This window comes from Suillus fuscotomentosus, assembly GCF_016647785.1.
Source record: "Suillus fuscotomentosus strain FC203 chromosome Unknown F5891scaffold_77, whole genome shotgun sequence".
In the NCBI taxonomy this organism is placed as follows: domain Eukaryota; kingdom Fungi; phylum Basidiomycota; class Agaricomycetes; order Boletales; family Suillaceae; genus Suillus; species Suillus fuscotomentosus.
The window spans coordinates 214,453-234,261 of NW_024539589.1; the positions used below are offsets into that span (position 1 = coordinate 214,453).

The 19,809-nt window shown below is 49.6% G+C and overlaps 7 protein-coding genes across 7 annotated transcripts; 3 read left to right on the forward strand and 4 right to left on the reverse strand.

Annotated features, from left to right (window-relative positions):
* Positions 1-5: 5 nt before the first annotated feature.
* F5891DRAFT_713450 (uncharacterized protein) lies at positions 6-2,298 on the reverse strand. The gene is made up of 12 exons (XM_041372922.1): positions 2,283-2,298; positions 1,963-2,202; positions 1,807-1,910; positions 1,715-1,750; positions 1,439-1,667; positions 1,252-1,382; positions 1,177-1,194; positions 1,079-1,129; positions 901-1,026; positions 681-838; positions 558-630; positions 6-502 (listed from the first exon to the last, which is right to left on the reverse strand). Exons 2-12 carry the CDS (start codon positions 2,132-2,134, stop codon positions 107-109), a joined length of 1,494 nt encoding a protein of 497 aa, XP_041220218.1. The 5' UTR covers positions 2,135-2,202; positions 2,283-2,298; the 3' UTR covers positions 6-106.
* Positions 2,299-4,363: 2,065 nt separating this feature from the next.
* Positions 4,364-4,903, reverse strand: F5891DRAFT_1195093 (uncharacterized protein; the record flags this gene model as incomplete). Its single annotated transcript, XM_041368059.1, has 3 exons — positions 4,364-4,405; positions 4,462-4,592; positions 4,645-4,903. 3 exons carry the CDS (start codon positions 4,901-4,903, stop codon positions 4,364-4,366), a joined length of 432 nt encoding a protein of 143 aa, XP_041220219.1.
* Positions 4,904-6,814: 1,911 nt separating this feature from the next.
* On the forward strand, positions 6,815-9,127 carry F5891DRAFT_713495 (uncharacterized protein). Its single transcript, XM_041372923.1, has 4 exons — positions 6,815-7,050; positions 7,098-7,195; positions 7,252-8,986; positions 9,037-9,127. The coding sequence occupies exons 1-4, from the start codon at positions 6,972-6,974 to the stop codon at positions 9,045-9,047; spliced, it is 1,923 nt and encodes a 640-aa protein (XP_041220220.1). The 5' UTR covers positions 6,815-6,971; the 3' UTR covers positions 9,048-9,127.
* Positions 9,128-14,452: 5,325 nt separating this feature from the next.
* Positions 14,453-15,619, forward strand: F5891DRAFT_961302 (CHAT domain-containing protein; the record flags this gene model as incomplete). The annotated part of the gene is made up of 1 exon (XM_041375807.1): positions 14,453-15,619. A coding segment is annotated over one exon (1,167 nt), but the record flags the coding sequence as incomplete, so codon positions are not given.
* Positions 15,620-15,985: 366 nt separating this feature from the next.
* F5891DRAFT_1062079 (uncharacterized protein) lies at positions 15,986-18,512 on the reverse strand. The gene is made up of 4 exons (XM_041362944.1): positions 17,950-18,512; positions 17,801-17,895; positions 16,939-17,677; positions 15,986-16,847 (listed from the first exon to the last, which is right to left on the reverse strand). Exons 1-4 carry the CDS (start codon positions 18,447-18,449, stop codon positions 16,352-16,354), a joined length of 1,830 nt encoding a protein of 609 aa, XP_041220222.1. The 5' UTR covers positions 18,450-18,512; the 3' UTR covers positions 15,986-16,351.
* A 60-nt stretch (positions 18,513-18,572) lies between these two features.
* On the reverse strand, positions 18,573-19,164 carry F5891DRAFT_713518 (uncharacterized protein). The gene is made up of 4 exons (XM_041372924.1): positions 19,110-19,164; positions 18,886-19,053; positions 18,812-18,826; positions 18,573-18,759 (listed from the first exon to the last, which is right to left on the reverse strand). Exons 1-4 carry the CDS (start codon positions 19,115-19,117, stop codon positions 18,696-18,698), a joined length of 255 nt encoding a protein of 84 aa, XP_041220223.1. The 5' UTR covers positions 19,118-19,164; the 3' UTR covers positions 18,573-18,695.
* A 27-nt stretch (positions 19,165-19,191) lies between these two features.
* F5891DRAFT_1115879 (uncharacterized protein) lies at positions 19,192-19,809 on the forward strand (the record flags this gene model as incomplete). The annotated part of the gene is made up of 1 exon (XM_041363789.1): positions 19,192-19,809. A coding segment is annotated over exon 1 (513 nt), but the record flags the coding sequence as incomplete, so codon positions are not given.

The window sequence follows — 19,809 nt, forward strand, 5'->3', positions numbered from 1 at the left end:
TGTGCTGTATGGCCACCATTATAAAGGGCTCCAATCTAGATAGGTAGGTATATGTGAAAACGAATGTGAATTTACATTGAAGTGGTCTTCTATATTCGAATCAGGACTAGAATTTCCAGCCGCCCGACAATCCCATGATATTTTCCGGATCAACAGCCTTCTTGATCTCTTGCAAACGAGGCACGTTAACGCCATACATCCTCTCTAAAGTCGTGTTGGGAGGCGCGTTGTTCGGGTACACGGGAACATCCGCGATGTCCTGACCAAGATCCGTGAGGGCCTGAATCATATGCTGGGCGCTGGCGTTGACAGCTTGGAATATCACGTCGTCAAACTGCGCATCTGACCAACCATAGTATACTTCGATGAATGAGTAGCCTTTGGCTCGTGATGCTGGGTATGCAGTCGGCGAAGCGACGTGGTCGTAGAGCGTGGGCACGTAGATATCCACGTCGTATGAGATGATTTTAGCACTGGCTTCTTCCAATGCTGCGCCCCAGAACTGAAGAATATTATACGTTAACGATGTATTCAAATCAGAGGGAAGGAGTCATTACCAGTGTCTCGTTTGCAATCATGTCCAACGCGGGCACTGTAACCTCCTCCATTGCTATCCAATGAAACACGGATCTGTCTTCAAGTGAGTGGAGTAGACGGACCTATGTTCCGCACCGACTTACCTGAGGTTAGAAGTAACGTTCAAGGGAAGAGACTGCACGAGATTTACGTAGGATCTGGTACCAATGTCTGCTTCGATATGAGGAGCTGTCAAGAAGTCTTCGAAAATATCATAAGGGCGTATTGGAGCATCATAAAAGAGGATGGTCGATTCTTCAGCCTGTAACGCAAACACCCAGGTCACTCGCTGAGTAGAAAGTAGAGAATGGCAAGCTGACGCACCACTCCAGCGACATAGTTATAGGTGTTGTATATGGATGCCTTTGTATCGGTGAGATTCGCCGCGTAGTGGGCAATAGCTGCGGTTGCGCCATCCCATTGGTCATGCGAATACGAAATACGTCCGCCCTGCATATAAGATGATTGTCAGGGTATACTTACCAAGATTTTGAGTCCTTACCCAGACTAGAGACTGAGGATACGTTTTGACAGTAACCCTCGTCACGATGCCCTGCTATTGTCAGCACGTTCGTCAACAGATCAATTGGCGCTACGCACAAAGTTATTGAATCCCCCCTTGAAATGTCGCAGAAAATTAGGATAGTTGATGTGATCAGACCGCTGAAAACTCACCCGCAAGGCAAAGAACAGATCTGGATTTGTGGAATCCGATACATCAGTCACTGTGCCATTGGGCAAAACGAGTTCGAAGGATACGACGTTGTCGAAGCCCAGGCCATGTTGATTAGTTAGATACGAATATCCTAGTAAACAAATAAAATGAGCTTTATTTTCATCATGGGCCTTGGTAAAACCATACCTCCTCCTAAAACAACGCCTCCCACTCCAATGCCAGTAACTTTCGCACCCACGACACTTACGTTGTACGGCTGCAATGCAACATAAACATCGTCCCATAGTAAACCTGTGCCCACGGTTGCTGTCTGTGCTGTCGAATCATACACAACATCCGAAAAGGAATACATCGCAATTTGAACGCCTGGCGTTGAAGAGAAACCTGCATTTGCGGCGTGTCCTCCACTTTTGATCTTGATGACAGTCAGTATCATCGACATATAATGCTATTGTTACTCACTCCAAATTCTGTCTGTGTCTGTCCCAAAATTCGAAGCTGAAATGCAAGACACGTTAGCAGGTGAGTGGTGACTTTGTTCGCCTCGCACATACCGCGATTGCAACATCATCAGCTGTTGTAGGCTCAAAGGTACATTGGGAGCTCTGAGTACTAGATGCAGACCAGTGATAATTGTCCTTGAAATATTGATACGAGCCTGTAGAAATATGGGTCAGGCGTCACCAAGAGACTTGACTGGAAGTACGCACCGGGGTAATACACTACGGAGCTCGACGAGACCTCCGATGCGATCTGCTCGCAAACTGGACTTCGAACGACATGTTCTGCATGGTGAGATTCTGAGGAGGTATCATCATGGCGTGCTGTGAGGCCAGAGAGGCCGAAAAGAAAGGAGAGTGAGAGGTCAGCAAATGCGACCATTATGATCTAGTTCGGAGAAAAGTTTGGAAACTGGCCATCGAAAGTTTGCAGGAGGTTCTATTTAATTACTAGCGGAACATGAACCGATAAACGACAAATGATTTTTCATTGGCCGACTACGCCACTCATGCATGTCGTAAGTACTTACCTCAGGTCGGTTCATTGAGAAGATAAAAGGCATGCCAACAGTATGCATCAGCGTGGACGGAGATGAACGCTTGAGCGCTAGCCGTAGGTACTCGCAGTAGATCAAATACTTTTCTGATCACGAGAAGGGATGAATTGCAAACGCACCGACTTAAGCAAGTTAGATTGATACATTGGACGAGCAAAGGAAGCGAGTCGATCCGAAAAACAAATCGGGTCCTTCTCTCGGATCCGGCTCAGCTGCCCGATCACTTTCAAGCTTCTGGCTGAGTCGTCACGACCTAAATATCTCACTCAATTCTTACTTCCACACATAATTTACAGCTTCAATCAATGCTTCTAATACGTACCGTTCATTGCGAGGTTGAACGACTCATTTTCACGAAGAAATGGTCAAGTTCTTTGAAAGCAATCAAAGTCACGCTGGTGACAGCCAGCCGAACGTTGCCGTGGCGGAGTTTTAAACCGATACCACGACGGGCTGCGACGACAAGATAGCCGCTCGAAACGACTCAGCCAGGAGGGATAGCAATCTCGTTATCTGCATCTCCCAGCTCCCTCTAGGTGACTAAAATGGCGACGGCAAGGCCGATGAATTTCGCATGACGGTGACTGGGATGTACATGTGTGACCGTGGTGTAATAAGACAAACAGATATTTGACTGCCCGACCAAGCACTCCGAGGCATCCCCGAGACGTGACATCAATCATAATCCAAAATTTCTATCATGGCATCACCGTCACCTCCATATCTTCAAGCTTCTCTCTCACTCCTTCCAACACCATCATAATCTCGTTATCGAAGCCGATGAATTTCGCATGACGGTGATTGGGATGTGTGACCGTGATGCAAGACAAATAGATCTTTGACCACCAGACCAAGCACTCCGAGGCATCCCCGAGACGTTGCCCAAACCTGTCCGCCAGACTTCTGCGTTGTCTCATACAGATTGGTCATCTCCTACGTGTTCTCATTCAAAATCAATCATAATGCATAATTCCCATCATGCATCAATGCATCACCACTGAAGCAGGCTTGACAGTGTTGGGCAGTAGAACGTCTGTACACGCAAATGACAGAGTCTCCAACTCATTTTCGTTGCATTATTACTTATAAAGTATTCCCGTGATTTTATAGGCCAGCCAAAGACTCCAGGTGTGCACGTATGATGGTCACCATTCACCGGTTTATGGTATAAATTTTGTTCTTCACAGCGTCTGACATTCCCTAGGAGGTTTTGTAAAGCTTCAAACTCGGCATGCAGTTCATCCATCAGGTTCAGTGGTTCAATAGCGCACTCGACAGATCCTATACATCTATCAAGACGAAAGCGTAATGCCAGCGTGACACTGCTCTTCATGAAATTAAAGCTCTTCAGTATGCAAAACTGACGTTTATAATTCTAGCGAGTCTCTATCATAAACACTTCTCGCCTCACGAGCCTCGATCACTAGTACTGTCCTCCGTCCGTAAAGCACAATACTTTCAGACCTTCAATCTTACTGCGCGACGAGGTCAAGTCAAGCACGTCAGCAAAGCGGGAGAGACGTAGAAGGAGAATCACTATTACACGATTTCACCAACATCCCTCCAAACGGACGCCTGTGCAGTACCACCATGACGCACCTTAGAAGAGTGGCCAACTCCATGATAATGCCCACAGACTGACTCAACCAGAACCAGGTGGAAGTGCGAGGCTCCCTCGATAGCAACAATTTCTGAGACCCGTATCTCTCACAGCTTTGATGTACCTCGATGGAATTCTAGGTCAGAAACACTACGCATGCACCTAAAGGAATAAGGTCAATTTCGTGTGGTGGACCAGAGCAGCTGTTGGCGAGTCGAAAGGTGAGGAGCTCCATGTCAATTTGAAGACCTAGCTGCACGCAACCCTCAAAATGCGATCACGACCTGCAGTTGTCACACACGTCGAGCCCGCACATAGCTTCAAAGATACGTCGTTTTAGCACATGGTGGGAAAACGATATGAACTCGAATTTCAAAGACTTTACAGGGCAATTCAAGATAGCTAACAGTACTCACAAGACAGCACAATCAAGCGCTTGAAGAGGCGCAGTATATTACAACTCCCGATACATGCATGGACAAACCGTATCTGCCGTCTACACCGTGACTAGTGTCAGCGGAACCAATCCATGAGAAAGTTGGAAGGACATACCATGAACGGCGAGTTCGTGAAGCACCCATCAGAGATCCTAGCACCGACCCTGAGTACGATAGAGTAACCTCCATCCCGAGTGGTGTAACGTCTATGCAGGGCAGCGGACGCGGCTTGAGCGTTTGCCGTATCTGGATCCCGCAAGAGTGCTTGACCCGCTTGCTCTCGAGTCAACACCCTGACTGGGATCTGGGTGCTGGAAGGCACGACCATGCGGTATGTCGCAAGCCGACGGTTGTCGATGGAAAAGGGTTCCATTTGCGCCTGAATCGAAGACGCGGATGGGATCAGGGAAATGCTCCCTCATGTAGGCAAGGGCGCCCCGTGAATCGTTCAGTGCAGCGTGGACCACAGCTCGAATCTCGACTTGGCTCTGAAGGGTGATATTGTATACACGACTGCTGATGCTATCCTGTGTCCAGCCGATTGCCCCCACAGGCATTGTTTTGAGCGAATTCGGTCTGTGATCGTCGTGGGCAACTTCATTGTACAAAATAGCACTGATTGCTCCTGTGAGAGCCTGTATTCCGACGCCAGTTGTGCGGATGTGTGAATTTCAATGGCTTGAGTTTTGCGTTTGATTCTGCGCTTTCACTGTGACTAGGTCTGTTGTGTTTCTAGCTATAATCATGCGTACCTGCTAGTCTCACAATCAACTTGTTTGTGGTAGTATACGCCAGCCTGGCCACGAGCCTACGGGTCATCTGTACATTTGAGTACATTTTAATATGAGGCGAATTGAACGCACAGAGGATGTTCTATTATGCATGTGTGATTTTACAAAGTAGTGAGAACGATGGCCGACGATTGAATGTTGGCGGGAGAGGTTGTACATGCTAAAAAAGTTGGCAACGTCAAGGTCAGTCATCAGCGAAAATAGCATGCCAAGTTTAAAGGGAACATGCGCATCCTGCGAGGCTTGCTACTCCTGGAATTTTTATCGTCGAATCGTACCATTGCCTTATACACATAGTAATGTGAAATGTAAAATCCAGTGTATTTCATACTAGAGACAATATAAACTGCTGAAAGGACGCGCAAAAAAGTGGAAACAACAGCGAGGGTTTGCGAGAGCATGTCAGAAGGGATAGCACAGTGCAACGGACGGTATTATGAGTGACGAAGAACAAGATTGATACCTGGAACAACAGTTAGAATGAGCAAAGACTTGAGCTTCAAGTCGCTACACACCTGCTATACACACACCGCGAAGGTGATCAGCAATGTGGTTTCATGGAAAACCAACAGAAACAAGCCCAAACACCCTTGGACAAGATTCAGAACGCGCACAAAAAATGACACACCAAAAGCGCGCCTTGCTTTGGAATTCCACGAGGTGCAGCGTCCAGGCGCATGTATGATGAAATGATGTAGTAAGTGTTTCAAAACGTTGAGTCCGAGTCGTTGATGTCGGTGGTACACTGTAGTGGGGTGGCAGTTGCGTCACGTAAGCAACACGGTCTGTACTGAAATGGAAATTTGAATTGGCATCCTGGCACATGACTTTATTTCTCAATTTACCCGCGGGTAGCACCTGGGTATGACCCGGGTCGACCCATGTCAGGCCTTAAGTGGCCGCCTGCACGAACCACGAGTCGATGTTGAGTCGATGGATTCGGCAGCGGTCACAGCAGCATTATATACAGTAGGTTGCATCCTCGCTTTCCAAGTGGACATTCCGTTCTCATTCTTCTATCCAGCCGAGATCATCCTCCTTTCGTTATCAGCTCAATTGGATGAGTCGTATACAATCATTCGGTTCTTAGCGTGACGTCTTCAGTGGTTTTAACATTGTTCGCATTACCATACGAAATACACTTGATTCTACATCTTGACTTGGTGTGCTAACTGGGTAGTACGATGCAAGTCCAATCACTCTGAGACTCGCATGCCCCCTTCGACCTCGACCGGCCACTTTCACTGAAGACTGGTCGGTGATCTCCATTTCCAGCGCGTAGTGCAATCATACCAGCGTCCATATCGTGAACAGCCTCGACAATGTGGAAATACACGTGTAGCCCTCAACCTCCTTCTCAGCTGAACTCTATTGACATTCCCCATATCTTTACCCTCATCCTTCCTTCTTACTGATTCCGTGGCCCATTCAGCCCATCCTCGATCCTCATCAATTTGCTCCATCCACCATCATGCCTGGTACCTCAGAAAGTCGATATATCAGACTGGAAGGCGAGCCCCTCCGATCCACCTTCGTATCTGTTGTCATCCTCACACAATATCTACAGTCATCAGCGGAAAGAGTCTTCAGGTCCCCTCCTGCCGCATTCCTGCTGGCATCTACATATCCATCAATGTCGACTCCCGGAGGCGCTGGAAATCAGCTATCGGTGTCTTATCATCTGATGAATCTGTAGCTTGGGGGGATACTATCACTCTGTAAAGTCCATGGACACTTTTTGACGCGATGCGAAAACTGATCGTCAGTTTGTAGATCATCACACTCTGCACCTGCGTTGTCAGTGGAGATTAGGGCGCCCTTTGAGCTTGGTCGAATGCTAGGCGGTGGAGAAGTCATCGGCGAACTTCAAATGTCGTGGGATGAGCTACTTGATCATGGAGATGAGCCATTTGGTGGGTGGTTCGCTTCTCATTTATGCACATACACTAACGTCTCGTAGATATATCCTTCCCACCCGTGTTCGGTGTCAAACCTTCCCTTAAGCTGAAGGCCGCCATTGTGCATGCTTGCGACGATCAGGACGACGCACTGTTTGATGTGAGTGACGCTGGTTTCTGTCCTGTTAGCTTTTGTTGACAGAACGCAAACTGCAGTCCCTCGCAGACTGCGAGATTGCTCGAGACACAGATGCGGGCCACGCACAATTTGCCGCATATGTGACGAGCAAGACAGTCTCTCACCTGAACGACGCTGTAAAGCATTTTCAGTTGGTTCTGGACCAGTGTCCGGTCAGCCATCCAGACCATGCAACGGCTCTCACCAACCTCGCGCGGGCCTGCCTTGAAGGCTACATCCGAAATGATGTTGATGACATCGATGCCACCACTTCCCTCTTCCGCGACGCCCTTGCATTGCGTCCGCAGCCCCATCCTGATTATCCCTTATCTCTATATAATGTCACCGAAGCGCTGAATTGGCGTCACGACAAGAAAGGTACTGCTGCCGACATCCGCGAAGCCGCCCAACTGTATCATGAACTACTGCCTCTCTGTCCAGAGGGCACCTACCTTCGTAGCATCGCGGCAGGGAAGAATGGTGTCAATTATGTGATCGGCGGATGCAACAGTCTTCCAAAAGACGCATCTGATGAAGGCATCCATCTTCGAAGAGTCGTCCTCGAGCTCTGTCCTCTGGGCCATCAACTCCGTCCGAAAGCCCTCGACAAGCTTGCACAAGCGGTTGAAGAACGCTTTAATCAGCACGGCAGCATTGATGATCTTGACACAAGCATACAACTTGGTCGTGAAGCCGTGTCTCTGTGCCCCGAGGGACATGCTAGCCATGGTACCTACCTGAACAACTTGGCCTTTTCACTTGCATTGCGATTCGATCATCAAGGCAAACTGAATGACCTCGATGAGGCCATCTCTTTGCACGAAGGAGCGTTGCGCCTGTATCCTGTTGGGCACCAATATCGTGTTTTCTCATTGAACAACCTAGGGGGCGTTCTCGTCGAACGTTTCAATGAACGCGGCGACATTGATGACATCACCCAAGCCATCAGCCTCTATCGGGAAGCACTGATGTTGCGCCCACTTGGGCATCCACGTCGTGACACCACGCTGCACAACCTGGCGCTCGCGCTCAAAACCAGATATGACAAAACGCATGTTAGCGAGGATTCCAACGAGGCCATTGATTTATATCGTGAATCCCTTCGGTTAATGCGGCCTGACCATCCAGGGCGCCATAAAACTCTTCGCAATTTGAGCTCGGTGCTCTGCTCTCGTTTCACACAAACTCAGAAGAATGAAGATGTCAAGGAGGCCATTGTTCTTTGCCAAGAATCATTGGCGGCTCCATCTTCATTGCACCCGGGCAGGTATTTCAGCTACATGCAGCTGAAGAATGCCTATTTATCTCATTACCGGATTTCACACAACCCTGCTGATTTGTCGCATGCAGTGGAGAACTTCAGACTTGCATCGCGGCACCCCACTCAAGGATTCCCACAACGGATTCTGACAGCATACAAATGGACCATTGCTGCGGAGCAGGATGGTCATGGATCTGCATTAGAGGCATACAGCACGTGTTTCGACCTTCTTGATGGTCATTTGGCAATGCGATCATTGACAATTTCACGACGTGAAGCTGCTACTGCCTTCAATGGTGTCAAATCGCTGCCTGTAGATGCAGCCTCATGTGCCATACGTCATGACGATCTGCGACAGGCAGTTGAACTCGCAGAGCGGGGTCATGGCCAGCAGTGGTCGCTGGCATCTCGACTCAGGACTCCAGTCGAAGACCTCGAGTCAGCAAATCCAACACTGGCGCGCAATTATTTGGAGCTGAGCAAGCTCATTTCCAATGCAGCCCAGAGTTCTTGTACGTTCTGAGCGGATCGTGAGCTTGCGAACGTTGACGCATGTGAAAAGGGCCTTTGTAAGCGTCCATGTGGAGATTCGCATTCTCGTGCTTCGATACGAGAATGGACTTGGTCTGTGCGCGCATTCTCAAATAAATCCTCAACTTCGAAGATTCGCGCTTGAGTTCTTTCTCTTCTTCTTTGTCCTTCCCATTTGTGCGACGCCTTACATTTTAGCTCATTATTCTGACGCGTCAATCATGACCTCTGCCGTCATTCCTTCAGTCGCGTCAGGCAGCTCTGCAGCCACACCTTCCTCAACCCCTTCAGGCACCGGCAATGCTAATTCTTCGGCCACTTCCGTTCCTTCGGTTACGCAAATGACTCACGATCAAATCGTGGCCGAGAACGCGCGCTGAGTAGCAAGCAACGCTGCTTTGCAATTGCTCAGAGACGCTGGCAATCCAAATGTCGCACAAGACGAACCTCTAATCCCTCTTCCGTCTTCTCCCTCTGCCGGAAATCATTTGCAGCAGTGGATCTCTGCTTTCGTCAATCTCTCCCCAACTTCTCAAGCTCAAGGAGCTGCAGTTCTTGAGGGGATAGCTGGAAGCTCCAGAAACGTCGCCACTAGACCGAATACCACTCCCATTTCCAAAGCTCTCTTCGACAGCTCCAAGGAGATTGCTACTTCTAGCGGACTCGACTCTACTTATAATTTTGGGATTCATCATTTCATCCAGGATCTCGCAAACGCCGGTGAATATTGTCCGTTGACTCTTTTCTCCAACAAGAATACGGAACGTCTTCATCGTGAAGGTCACTCTCTCAAACGCACCAAGGTCCACGTCAACGGAGTCTCTCACCACCTCTTAGATCTCTCGCAGTTTGAAAGTGAACGCGACCTTGATCCTCTTACTTGGCAGGAGGCCTTTCAGCGATACCTATCGTGGATCGCTGATGTTGGTGACGCACCGTCCGTCAAGCGATGGACCACACACTTCACCACACTCGCCAAAGACGAAGCCATTCGTAAGAATTTTCACGCCATACTGGAATTCGACATTGAGACTAGACAAAACTATGCTTTACGTCCGCACCAACATGACGAGGCTGAGTGGAGCCATCGTTTACAGAAAAAGAAATATGCTACCTTGCAAGACGAACTCTTTCGTCATTCGCAGCAGCTTCGCTCATCCTTTGTCGATCGTCCCATTAACGCTGGCTCTTCTTCTCGCTTTGAGCCTTATGACAAGGACTCATCCTCCAAGCGTCCTTTTAAGAAGAACGAAGGAGAATCTTCTTCCTTTCGTGACTCCAAGTCTGCCAAGTCAACAGACCCCATGTGCATCATCTGCGGACGCACCGGTCATCGTTTCTCGGCATGCACTGAAGAGACTTCGCCGAAAGGAGCACAAAATTTTGCGAAATACACAGACGGAAATCTCTGCAAACGTTCCAACAACTCTCAATTGTGCATCGGATTCAATCTCAACAATCCCCGACGTCCTTGCAAGCGGGACCACTCCGATCAACACTTATGCTCATTCTGCGGGCGACCTGAACACGGCGCTTTGTCCCGCTCCTGCCTCTAATCTCTCTGACGAGGACTTCTTCTTGGTGCACGTCCCAGATCTTGAGCCTCCCGATTCACCTGCCCCCAGATTCTACTTCGACAACTTACAAAAACATCCTTCTCCATACGATCTTGACGCTGATTACTCTCTTGTCAACACGCCTTACTCTCCTGAAGGTTTTGATCATCTGCTCGAACTCACCAATCTCACCCATCAATTTCCCGAGCTCACATGGAAACTTCGTCATGGTTTTCCCATTGGCGACATGAGTCCTCTCACTTCTACTTATACTCCGCACAATCTGCCCGGTGCTGACATATATCGTGAAGTCTGTGATGAATACATCGCAGACGAGCTCTCAAAGAAACATTTCTCAGGCCCATACACTCATGAGCAACTCTTCGCCAAGATTGGTCATTTTCGCTCGTCTCCTCTCCAAGTCATCGTTAAAAAGGGCATCAACGGTGCTCCAGACAAACACAGAGTATGTCGTCACCTCTCATATCGTGGCTCGATGAGCGCATCCATCAACGACGAAATCGACGCGAGCAACTACCCTACAGAATGGGGCACTGCGGCAGAATTCGCTGACATAGTGCGTATATCTACATACATGTACTTCTCTCTCTCGGATGCTCTTTGCGAGTCTTGCACTCGTTCGAAGGCACGAGAACCTATACTCTCTCATCTCGCTACTTCTATCAGACTCTAATATATTTATCTCAGGTACGAGACGCTCCTCCAGGCGCACAATTTGCCACCCTGGACATTGAAGCCGCCTATCGAGGCATACCGTGTCTCCCCACTCACAAACCATATCTTATTGTTTACCACGATGGTAAACTATATATCGATCACAATATACCCTTCGGCTTAGCTTCTGCTGCAGGTCTCCAAGGCGAAGTAGCTGATGCTACTGTCGCAATCTGGAGAGAACTCAACGTCAAACCATCCAAGAAATGGGTGGACGACGTTAGCATCTTCCGTTTCCCTTCACCGACAGGTCTCTTCGTCAGTTTCTCTGATGGCTCATTATACCACTACGAATACGATCTCAATCACGCCAAACTTCTCATTTCCCCCGCGAAAGTTCCGTGGCATCCAGACAAAGGCCAGGACTTCAGCGATACTGGCGATTACGTCGGTTTCTTCTGGGATCTCCCTCAGAAGTCTGTCTCGCTCACTGAACTCAAACGTCTTAAGTATATCGCACGTCTCTCTGAGTTTCTCCTGCTCTTCGAGAACTCAAAAGTCCAGAAACGCGAACTAGAATCTGTCGCAGGTTTCTTAAACCACGCCTCCTTCGTCTATCTTCATGGACGCTCATATCTCTCCAGCTTATACTTGGCCATATCGGCCTATCATTCGAACGATTATATCCCACGCTGGCTACCCAAGTCCACCATTTCGGACATCAAATGGTGGCATCGTCTCCTCCTAGCAGATCAATCTCCACGTAGTCTCGCTCCTCATCCTCCTACCCGGGATCATGGCATATGGGTGGATGCATCCACAGACACGGGCATCAGGTTACTTTGGAATACCAAATGGGCCTTCTGGCGCACCAATGAGACTTGGTGCGGCCCATCTCGTGATATCGGTTGGCTCGAGGCCATCGTCGTTGAACTCGCTATCCGGCTCATATACAGTAAGCATATCACTGATTCCAATGTCCTCATACAGAGTGACAATCAAGGTGTGATAGCGTCCTTCAAAAAAGGACGCTGCTCGAATCATCTCATTAATATGTCCATTCGACAGTCCGAGGAACTCCTTCGAGAAGCACGTGTCTCGCTTACGTTCATTTACGTCGAATCCGCTTCGAACCTCGCGGATCCTATATCTAGAGGGATCCTACCACCTCGTTTCTCCCACCTTTCCTCTCCCCCATCTCTACCTCCCGACATCTCCTCGTACTTTCGAGATGAAGGAAACTGAACTATACCGTCAAGTTATGCAGGGCGTTGATGTACAAGCTGCTGCCGCTGCCTTTTGGGCTGACAACCCACCCTCATCCATACGTCAATCAGTAGCGCAATCGTTACAAGTCTCTCGCACTCGCACACCTCGCCCTCCTAGACTCAGTTCCTCCTTCACTCCATCTGTACATAGACCGCATGTTCTCGCCAGTGACCGTCTTCTTGTGTGGTCTACTCCTGCAGGTCAGGATTGGCAGGCCGATTTAGAAAAGAACTTCCCAGATGCATCTATCTTTCGCTTATTTCAAGTACGCCTTCTTGCGTCACTTCTCTAATATATCTGACCTCTCTTTAGGTCATGATTCGCTCTCTCGACCAAGACACTCGCAGCAACTACGGTGCTGGACTTCTCCGTTTCACGCAATTCTGCAACTCCATCAATGTTCCTGAAACTCAGCGCATGCCCGCCTCCGAAGCTCTACTTGCTCAATTCGTCGCAGCTTTCGCGGGTATCACCGCCTCCAAAACTCTCAACAACTGGATGGCAGGCCTTCAGTTCTGGCATATCGTCAACGGCGCTCCATGGCATGCTTCTGCCATGGTGCACCACACCAGACGTGGTTTCTCGAAAATGGTACCTCCTTCTGCTCGTCGTGCTAAGCGACCACCTGTCACTATCGAAGCTTTATCTATTCTTTTTGACAATCTCTCATTCTCCAATCCTTTTGACTGCGCGGTTGGATCCGCTGCCTTTATGGCCTTTTGGTGCTGTTGTCGTTTGGGTGAGCTCGTAATTCCGAGCCCCAATCTTTTTGACCCAATCAAACATGTTTCCCGCTCAGTTCTTCCTCTGGCCATCATCATCTTGTCCAACTCCGCTCGCGCCGCTTCTCTTCGCATACCTTGGACCAAGACCACGAAGGAAGAAGGTGCCATCATTTCCATCACTGCTCGCCCTCATCGCACGTGTCCCTTGGCTGCCCTGGAACAGCACACTCTCATCAATGCTAACGTTCCGGCGAATGCTCCCCTCTTCGCGTACCTAACACCTACGGGTTGGTCGCCATTGACACGTCAAGACTTCATCTCTCGTTGCAACAATGTCTGGATCTCTCAGGGTTTTCCACCCATGCCGGGTCATGCTTTCCGCATCGGCGGGGCGACGGAACTGTTACTACAAGGGGTGCATCCTGATGTAGTCTCTTCACAGGGCAGATGGACCTCACGATCCTTCTTGGAGTACTGGTGCAGAATTGAGACCATCTTGCCTTTATTTATATCATCTTCCATCAACAATGATCGCGTCGCGAATGTAGACACCATCATGGACTCTTACGCTCAACGTCTCTCACACCCTGCCCCCTCTACGTAATCATCCGTCTCTCCTACCAATATCATACGGGCACTTTTCATCTTCCAATCACATCATCTGACATGTTCAATCGCATCTCTAAGTGTGTGGGTTTGGTCTCCGAAGGAGACGCTACCGTTGTGAGCTGCGCTTTTCTTCTGGTTTGGTATTGCTTTCTCCTTCAGACCTAACGTCTGCTTCCGATACTGAATCAGTCAGCGCTCCGAAGGGCTGTTTTTTCCTCTTCCCGATACGTGCAGTTTGGTCTCTCAACGCACGCGTTTTCGGGCACTTCGAGCCTCGGACACAGAGCTCCCAGTCTTTATAGACACTGAGCCAAAATCTGTCTCGGCCAATCAACACCAGCCCTTCCCACACAAAAAACCAAATCCTCCAACTCATTATTTGAGCACGCGAAGATTTGTTTCTCCTCTCTTAGAATTCTCTTTCACTTCTCGTGGATATTCACTCTCTACGAACATCTCTTTTCTACCTCGTGCTAAGATTGACATAGTTCACTAACTCGCGACACTTCAATCTTTCTCTCATTCCACCTTTAACGCTGATATACAAAGGGCAACCATCACCGACAGAGCTGCCGCTGATCGGGCAGCAACAGAGTATAGGAGACTTACAAGGCAATGGGAAGCCGCGATAACTAAGATACGCGATCTTCCGGCGTTCTCGCGGTTCCTGCTTCCACCTTCGTATGAAGATCTGCAAGCGGCAGCGCGCCAGGGCCCGGTCATCATCCTCGTTGCCAGTCAATACTCGTGCAGCGCCATCATCGTCCCGACGTCAGGAAACCCCCATCATGTTCCTTTGCCGTCTGTCACCCTTGCAGATCTGACTAATCTCAAGGATCGCTTCGCCAGGGCAATACGAGATTCATCTCGGATGAACCCAAGGGAGTCGAGGACGGATCTCATAGTGCTCTCACGGATAATATGGGACCAAATCATGCTACCCATCGTCAACGTGCTCGAGCACGTCCTCAAACTAAAGCGCCGCTCTCGAATCTGGCTGTGTCCCACTGCAGCTTTCACGTCCATTCCTCTCCATGCAGCTCATCCATTTCAAACAAAGGCGGATCGTTCTGGGAAGGAGCCATGCCTGGAGGACCTCTACATTTGCTCTTACACCCCGACACTTTCAGCTCTAATTAGATCTAGACAGTTGATGAAGAAACGTGTGCCTCCTTCCTTTGTGGCTATCGGACAGGGTCAACCAGGTGCAGGGAAAGGCAAGGCGCTCTTGGCAGTCGAAAGCGAGCTCGAGCTTGTCCATACACTCGTCCCCGCGATGGCCAACCGCACTACTGTTTCTGGCGACGCAGCCACACGAGCAGGCGCACTCTCAGCTTTGCAGCAGAACACCTGGGTGCACCTTGCTTGTCACGGCAAGCAGGACCCTACGCAGCCTTACGATTCACATTTTGTCATGAGAGACGAACATCTGACGCTGCTCGATATCATGGAGAGACATGTTCCGCAGGCCGAGTTCGCGTTCTTATCGGCTTGTCATACTGCCGTCGGCGATGAGGAGACGCCCGACGAAGTGATCCACCTCGCAGCTGGTCTCCAGTTTTCGGGTTTCAAGAGCGTCATTGGCACGTTGTGGGAGGTCGATGACTCTGTCGCAACACACGTCGTCGAAGCTTTCTACAAGTATATGTTCGGAGATTTGAAGGATGGTGGTGTCATGGACTGCACGAAGGCAGCCTGGGCACTCAACTGTGCTACGCACTCGGTGAAAACGAAAGTGCCGCTTGAGCAGAGGATGGTTTTTGTTCATATTGGTGTGTAATTCTATGTCGTATTGCTGTCGTCTAGTACATATTCATGTGTTGTTGATCTGCGATTCTCTTTCATCCTGTTATACAAATGACCCTTATACATATTCTTGCGCTCTAGCTATCTTGTACATAGTAGGATGGATTATCATCATATTAGGGAGACGTGCCGCGATGCCGGTCCCGACACCGTTGTCCGTAACCATTGACTCGGATATCCACGTACAAAGTTGGCTGCTGCGATTCGGTCGTCCTTGGCTGATGTCGCGAAACTGTCTCTTGCGTTCTTACTAAGGATTATCTTACACTTTGTGCCGGCGTATATATTGTATCCACATGAATGCCACATAGCAACCCGCTCTCACTTGGAGTCAATCACTGTTGATTACTGCGAGCAAAATTTCTAACCTAACAGACTCGTCAAGCGTACATGCAATTACTATAATTTCAATGCGACAACGCATCGAGCACAAGACGGAACAAAAAATACAATGAATATAAACATAAACATACTCACAATACGGTACCCCTATCCACGCACTCACGTTTAATTTTCATCCTCCACCGCTATCATCATCATATCATCAAAGCTCGTTGTCGTACCCGCCTGCACGAATGAAGAAGATGCAAATATCTATAGTATAAACATACAATACCATGTACGCCTCGCACACACTTCGAGTCATAGCCTATTCTTCATCTTCCAAACCCAGCCAGAGGACGTCAAAAGCGGACAACGGTAGCTGCTACCAATTCCAATCGTCGTCTTCGAAACTCGGCGCCGTTCCTCCTTTGGCGGGTGCGAGTGACTCGGGTGTTTTGTGTACTGATGCGGACGTAGAGGTAGGCGTAAGCACAGATGGCATCAAAACCCTCCCAGCATTCACCGTATCCTCATCTTCCTCATCTTCCAGCCAACTATTTGTGCGCGGGATAGGGGCATGAGTTTTGGTGCGAGTGTGCAAGAACGTGGAGCGCGTCGATGGAGAGCTCGCGTTTGATGATGGTGTGCGTGAGGAATCGGAATCGGAAGCGCTTGGTAAGGTTCCGTGTAGGGAGGTGGTGCCGCTTGAGGGTGTGCGGAGGGATGAGGGGAATGGGAAAAGGGAAGGTGTTGATGTTTGCATTGATGTAGGAACGGGTGCGGGTGAGGTTGCCACTGGGCCTGGGGTTAATGCTGATACAATGGATTGAGAGACGTCTGCGAGGAGGATGGAAGCTCGCTTTTGGCTTTTGGAGAATCTGTGATGGGTGTTAGTTTGTGAATGTGATCGGAGGAAGAACATCGATAGTGAATGCACCAAACTGAAAGCGGGAAGAGAATATTACTCACACATCACCTCCAAGCTTGCGACCGACATTTCCCCACCCACCAGCTACGGCGAGCGATCCGGTGCCAGGCATCGATGTAGGCAGTACAACGGAGGAGCGTTTGCTAAGGAGTGTATTTGTGCTTGATGAAGACCCTGCACCATCTGCATCGAATTCTGAAGCCACCGCTGTAATGGACGCGTCTATTCCCGGATTGATTGTATCCCGAACGACCTCTGTAGTCGAGTCGAGTTCCACGCTGCCTCGCCCGAGGTCCACACTGGTACTCGTACTATTATAGGAACTGGCATGCCTCATAAATGCAGTCGGTGGATGCGAAAGATCGCGCGATCTCCGACGAAAGACTTTTTCCTGTCTCGCTCTTGATGCTTCCCTTTCTCGTGTTCGATTCGTGAAATGTCGTTCCGCGCCGATACCAGAAGAAAGGGAAATGTCTTCGTCCCAGACAGATGACACGGAACTCCTCGAGAATTGTGTCATCCCCGAACGCGTTGACGTGGACGTGGACGAGTCGCTCACACGCTGCGTGTGACGCCTCGGGACCCCTGCTGTTTCTTCTGTGTCGGTTGGGGGAGCTGGTGAGGGAATTGGAGAAGAAAGGTCACTTAGGTCGCTCAGACCTGCTGCGAGCAATCTTACGCCTTCTTTGAGGCCATCTACGACTGAAGCGGTGGGTGTGGACAAGGGAAGGGTGGGGTGGGGTGGTTCGCGGTTGACGATACGCTCCCATTTTCGCTTGACTAGGAAAAGAGAGAGGGTCAGTTCGCTCTGATGAGGAATTGAGGCATATGTGATGGCGGATATAGTGCGGAACGACGGCACCGAGGAAGAAGGACGAAATGAAACATCAAAAAGGGACTCACGTTCTCCTAGATCCCCTTCAACAGCAGCCAGTTGACCAGACAACTCGAGGCGCCTACTCTCGGCGGCTGCAATTGCGCGGAGGAGGTCGGCGTGCCTGAGATTTAGGTTCCGTTGACATCAATATAGGCATGCAGGGATCTGGACGTACTTCTCAGCTAATGTCAGCGCAGCTCTCTCTACACCCCCACTGGCACTGGCACTCCCAACGGACAGACGCGTGCGGGCTTCCCCAACTGTGTTTAATCCGCGCAACTCCTCGAGTCCTACCATAGTATGCCTCTTCATCGAGCGCGAGGTCCTTTTGCGTCCTTCGAATAGACCTCCCGCTCCGTGTGCCGTATCCGTTCCTATCGAAGCATCAGCTACGGTTGGAGAGGTGGATGTCCCGTGTCTCGAGAACACATCGACGCGGGAAGATACGTATGAGATGGAAGATTGCCGGCGGGTAGCTTTGAGGGCTTTTGTCGCGTCGTTGGGGGATACGCCTCGTGCGTGGGCACTCAAGGGTGGTGTGCTGCAACTTGGAGGGGGAGAATAGGGCGGGGAAGGGAGAGAACTCGCCGCTGTTGACGAGCTGGAGGTGTTCAAGAGAGTCAGGTGTTTAATGCCATTGCCATGGTCCATATTCGTGGTCTTGGACGACTTCATTTTTTAGATGGCGTTGATGGTTGAAGACATGGACAAGAGGACGATGTTGTCACACAAGATAAATATCGAGCAGTTGCAAAGCAACAGTCACTTTGGAATTATATATATCAACCGAAAAGGAAACTCTCCACATAGCGAGATGAGAGCGAGAAAAATCTCTATTTCCAGAGGTCACTGGCTGGTATGTCTCATCAAGGTAACTACATGTTGGCCGCTTTGCACTGTATATTAATACGAGAACCCGAATCAATGATGCGCTACCCCGCCCTCCTTCTCGGCTTCTGCAATAAAGTTCTTGATACTGTTCATCCTGGTCAGTCCGTGCTGCAGCACGAGTTGTTTGGTCCTTATAGAACACATACAATTGTTCCTCTTCACTGTAGACCGCACGGTTAGTCTTGTGTCTGCAAGCAAGTGAGAATGAGAATAAACGCACCTGGATCCAGCATTTATGGGTACAGCCTCCTTCACGCGCTCTGCAAGAGGTTTGCCTGACGATGCAGAATCTTTCTTTCCACCAAGAGATGCATACACGGCACCACCGGTCGCGAAGAGCGTACCCAACGTGAGGTACTCGGTTTTAATGGCGCGGCCAAAGATGACGCTAACAAGATTCCAGTCAGTGGGTCAGTAGCTAGTGATTGAGATATGCACACGCACTAAGACATATCGATTTTCGGAAGTGGAGGAAGAGGTTCAAGCAGAAGTGAAGTAGCCCGGGTTTTCCCGGATTGGCTTTGCCGACTAACCCAACCTCCGGCAGGCTCCCAAAACTTGCACTTTCAAATACTAGTCCCCTAGGTCAGGCATATCTTAGACAAAGGTCCTACTAAGGTAAAGCTGTGATGCATAGGACGCTATCAACAGTCGCGCGTGGAACAGCGTTCGAGCAACGGTCGCTTCAATTACTTCAAGAATGTTTCTCCATGTCCCTCAAACGCGTCGGTGGCAAATCTGATGGCGGCATCGACTTGCTGGGCTGGTGGTGGCTTCCCCTTAGCTCAGTTTCCCAGCCTACCCCGATTACACCCCCACGTAGACGCATACGCGTCCTTGCGCAATGTAAAGCAGAGAAGAAGAAGTTCTCGCCAAATTACGTTCGCGAGATGGAAGGCGTATGGCATATGCACGCTCAAGACCGCTCCCCTTCCGAATCTAATGTACGCGTGTCTGAACTGGGTACAGTAGCACTCCTCCTTTCAGAGTCAAAATTTACCACCGCAACCCTCACTCGTGTACTCGGATCCAGCGTTCCCTTTCTACTCGTGCACCTCCCTCCCCCTCCACCAATTTCTTCAGATTCACCCGTTGAAACCTCCTTCGGAGAAGTTGGCTCTGCTTTCTGGAATCCTGCTCTCGG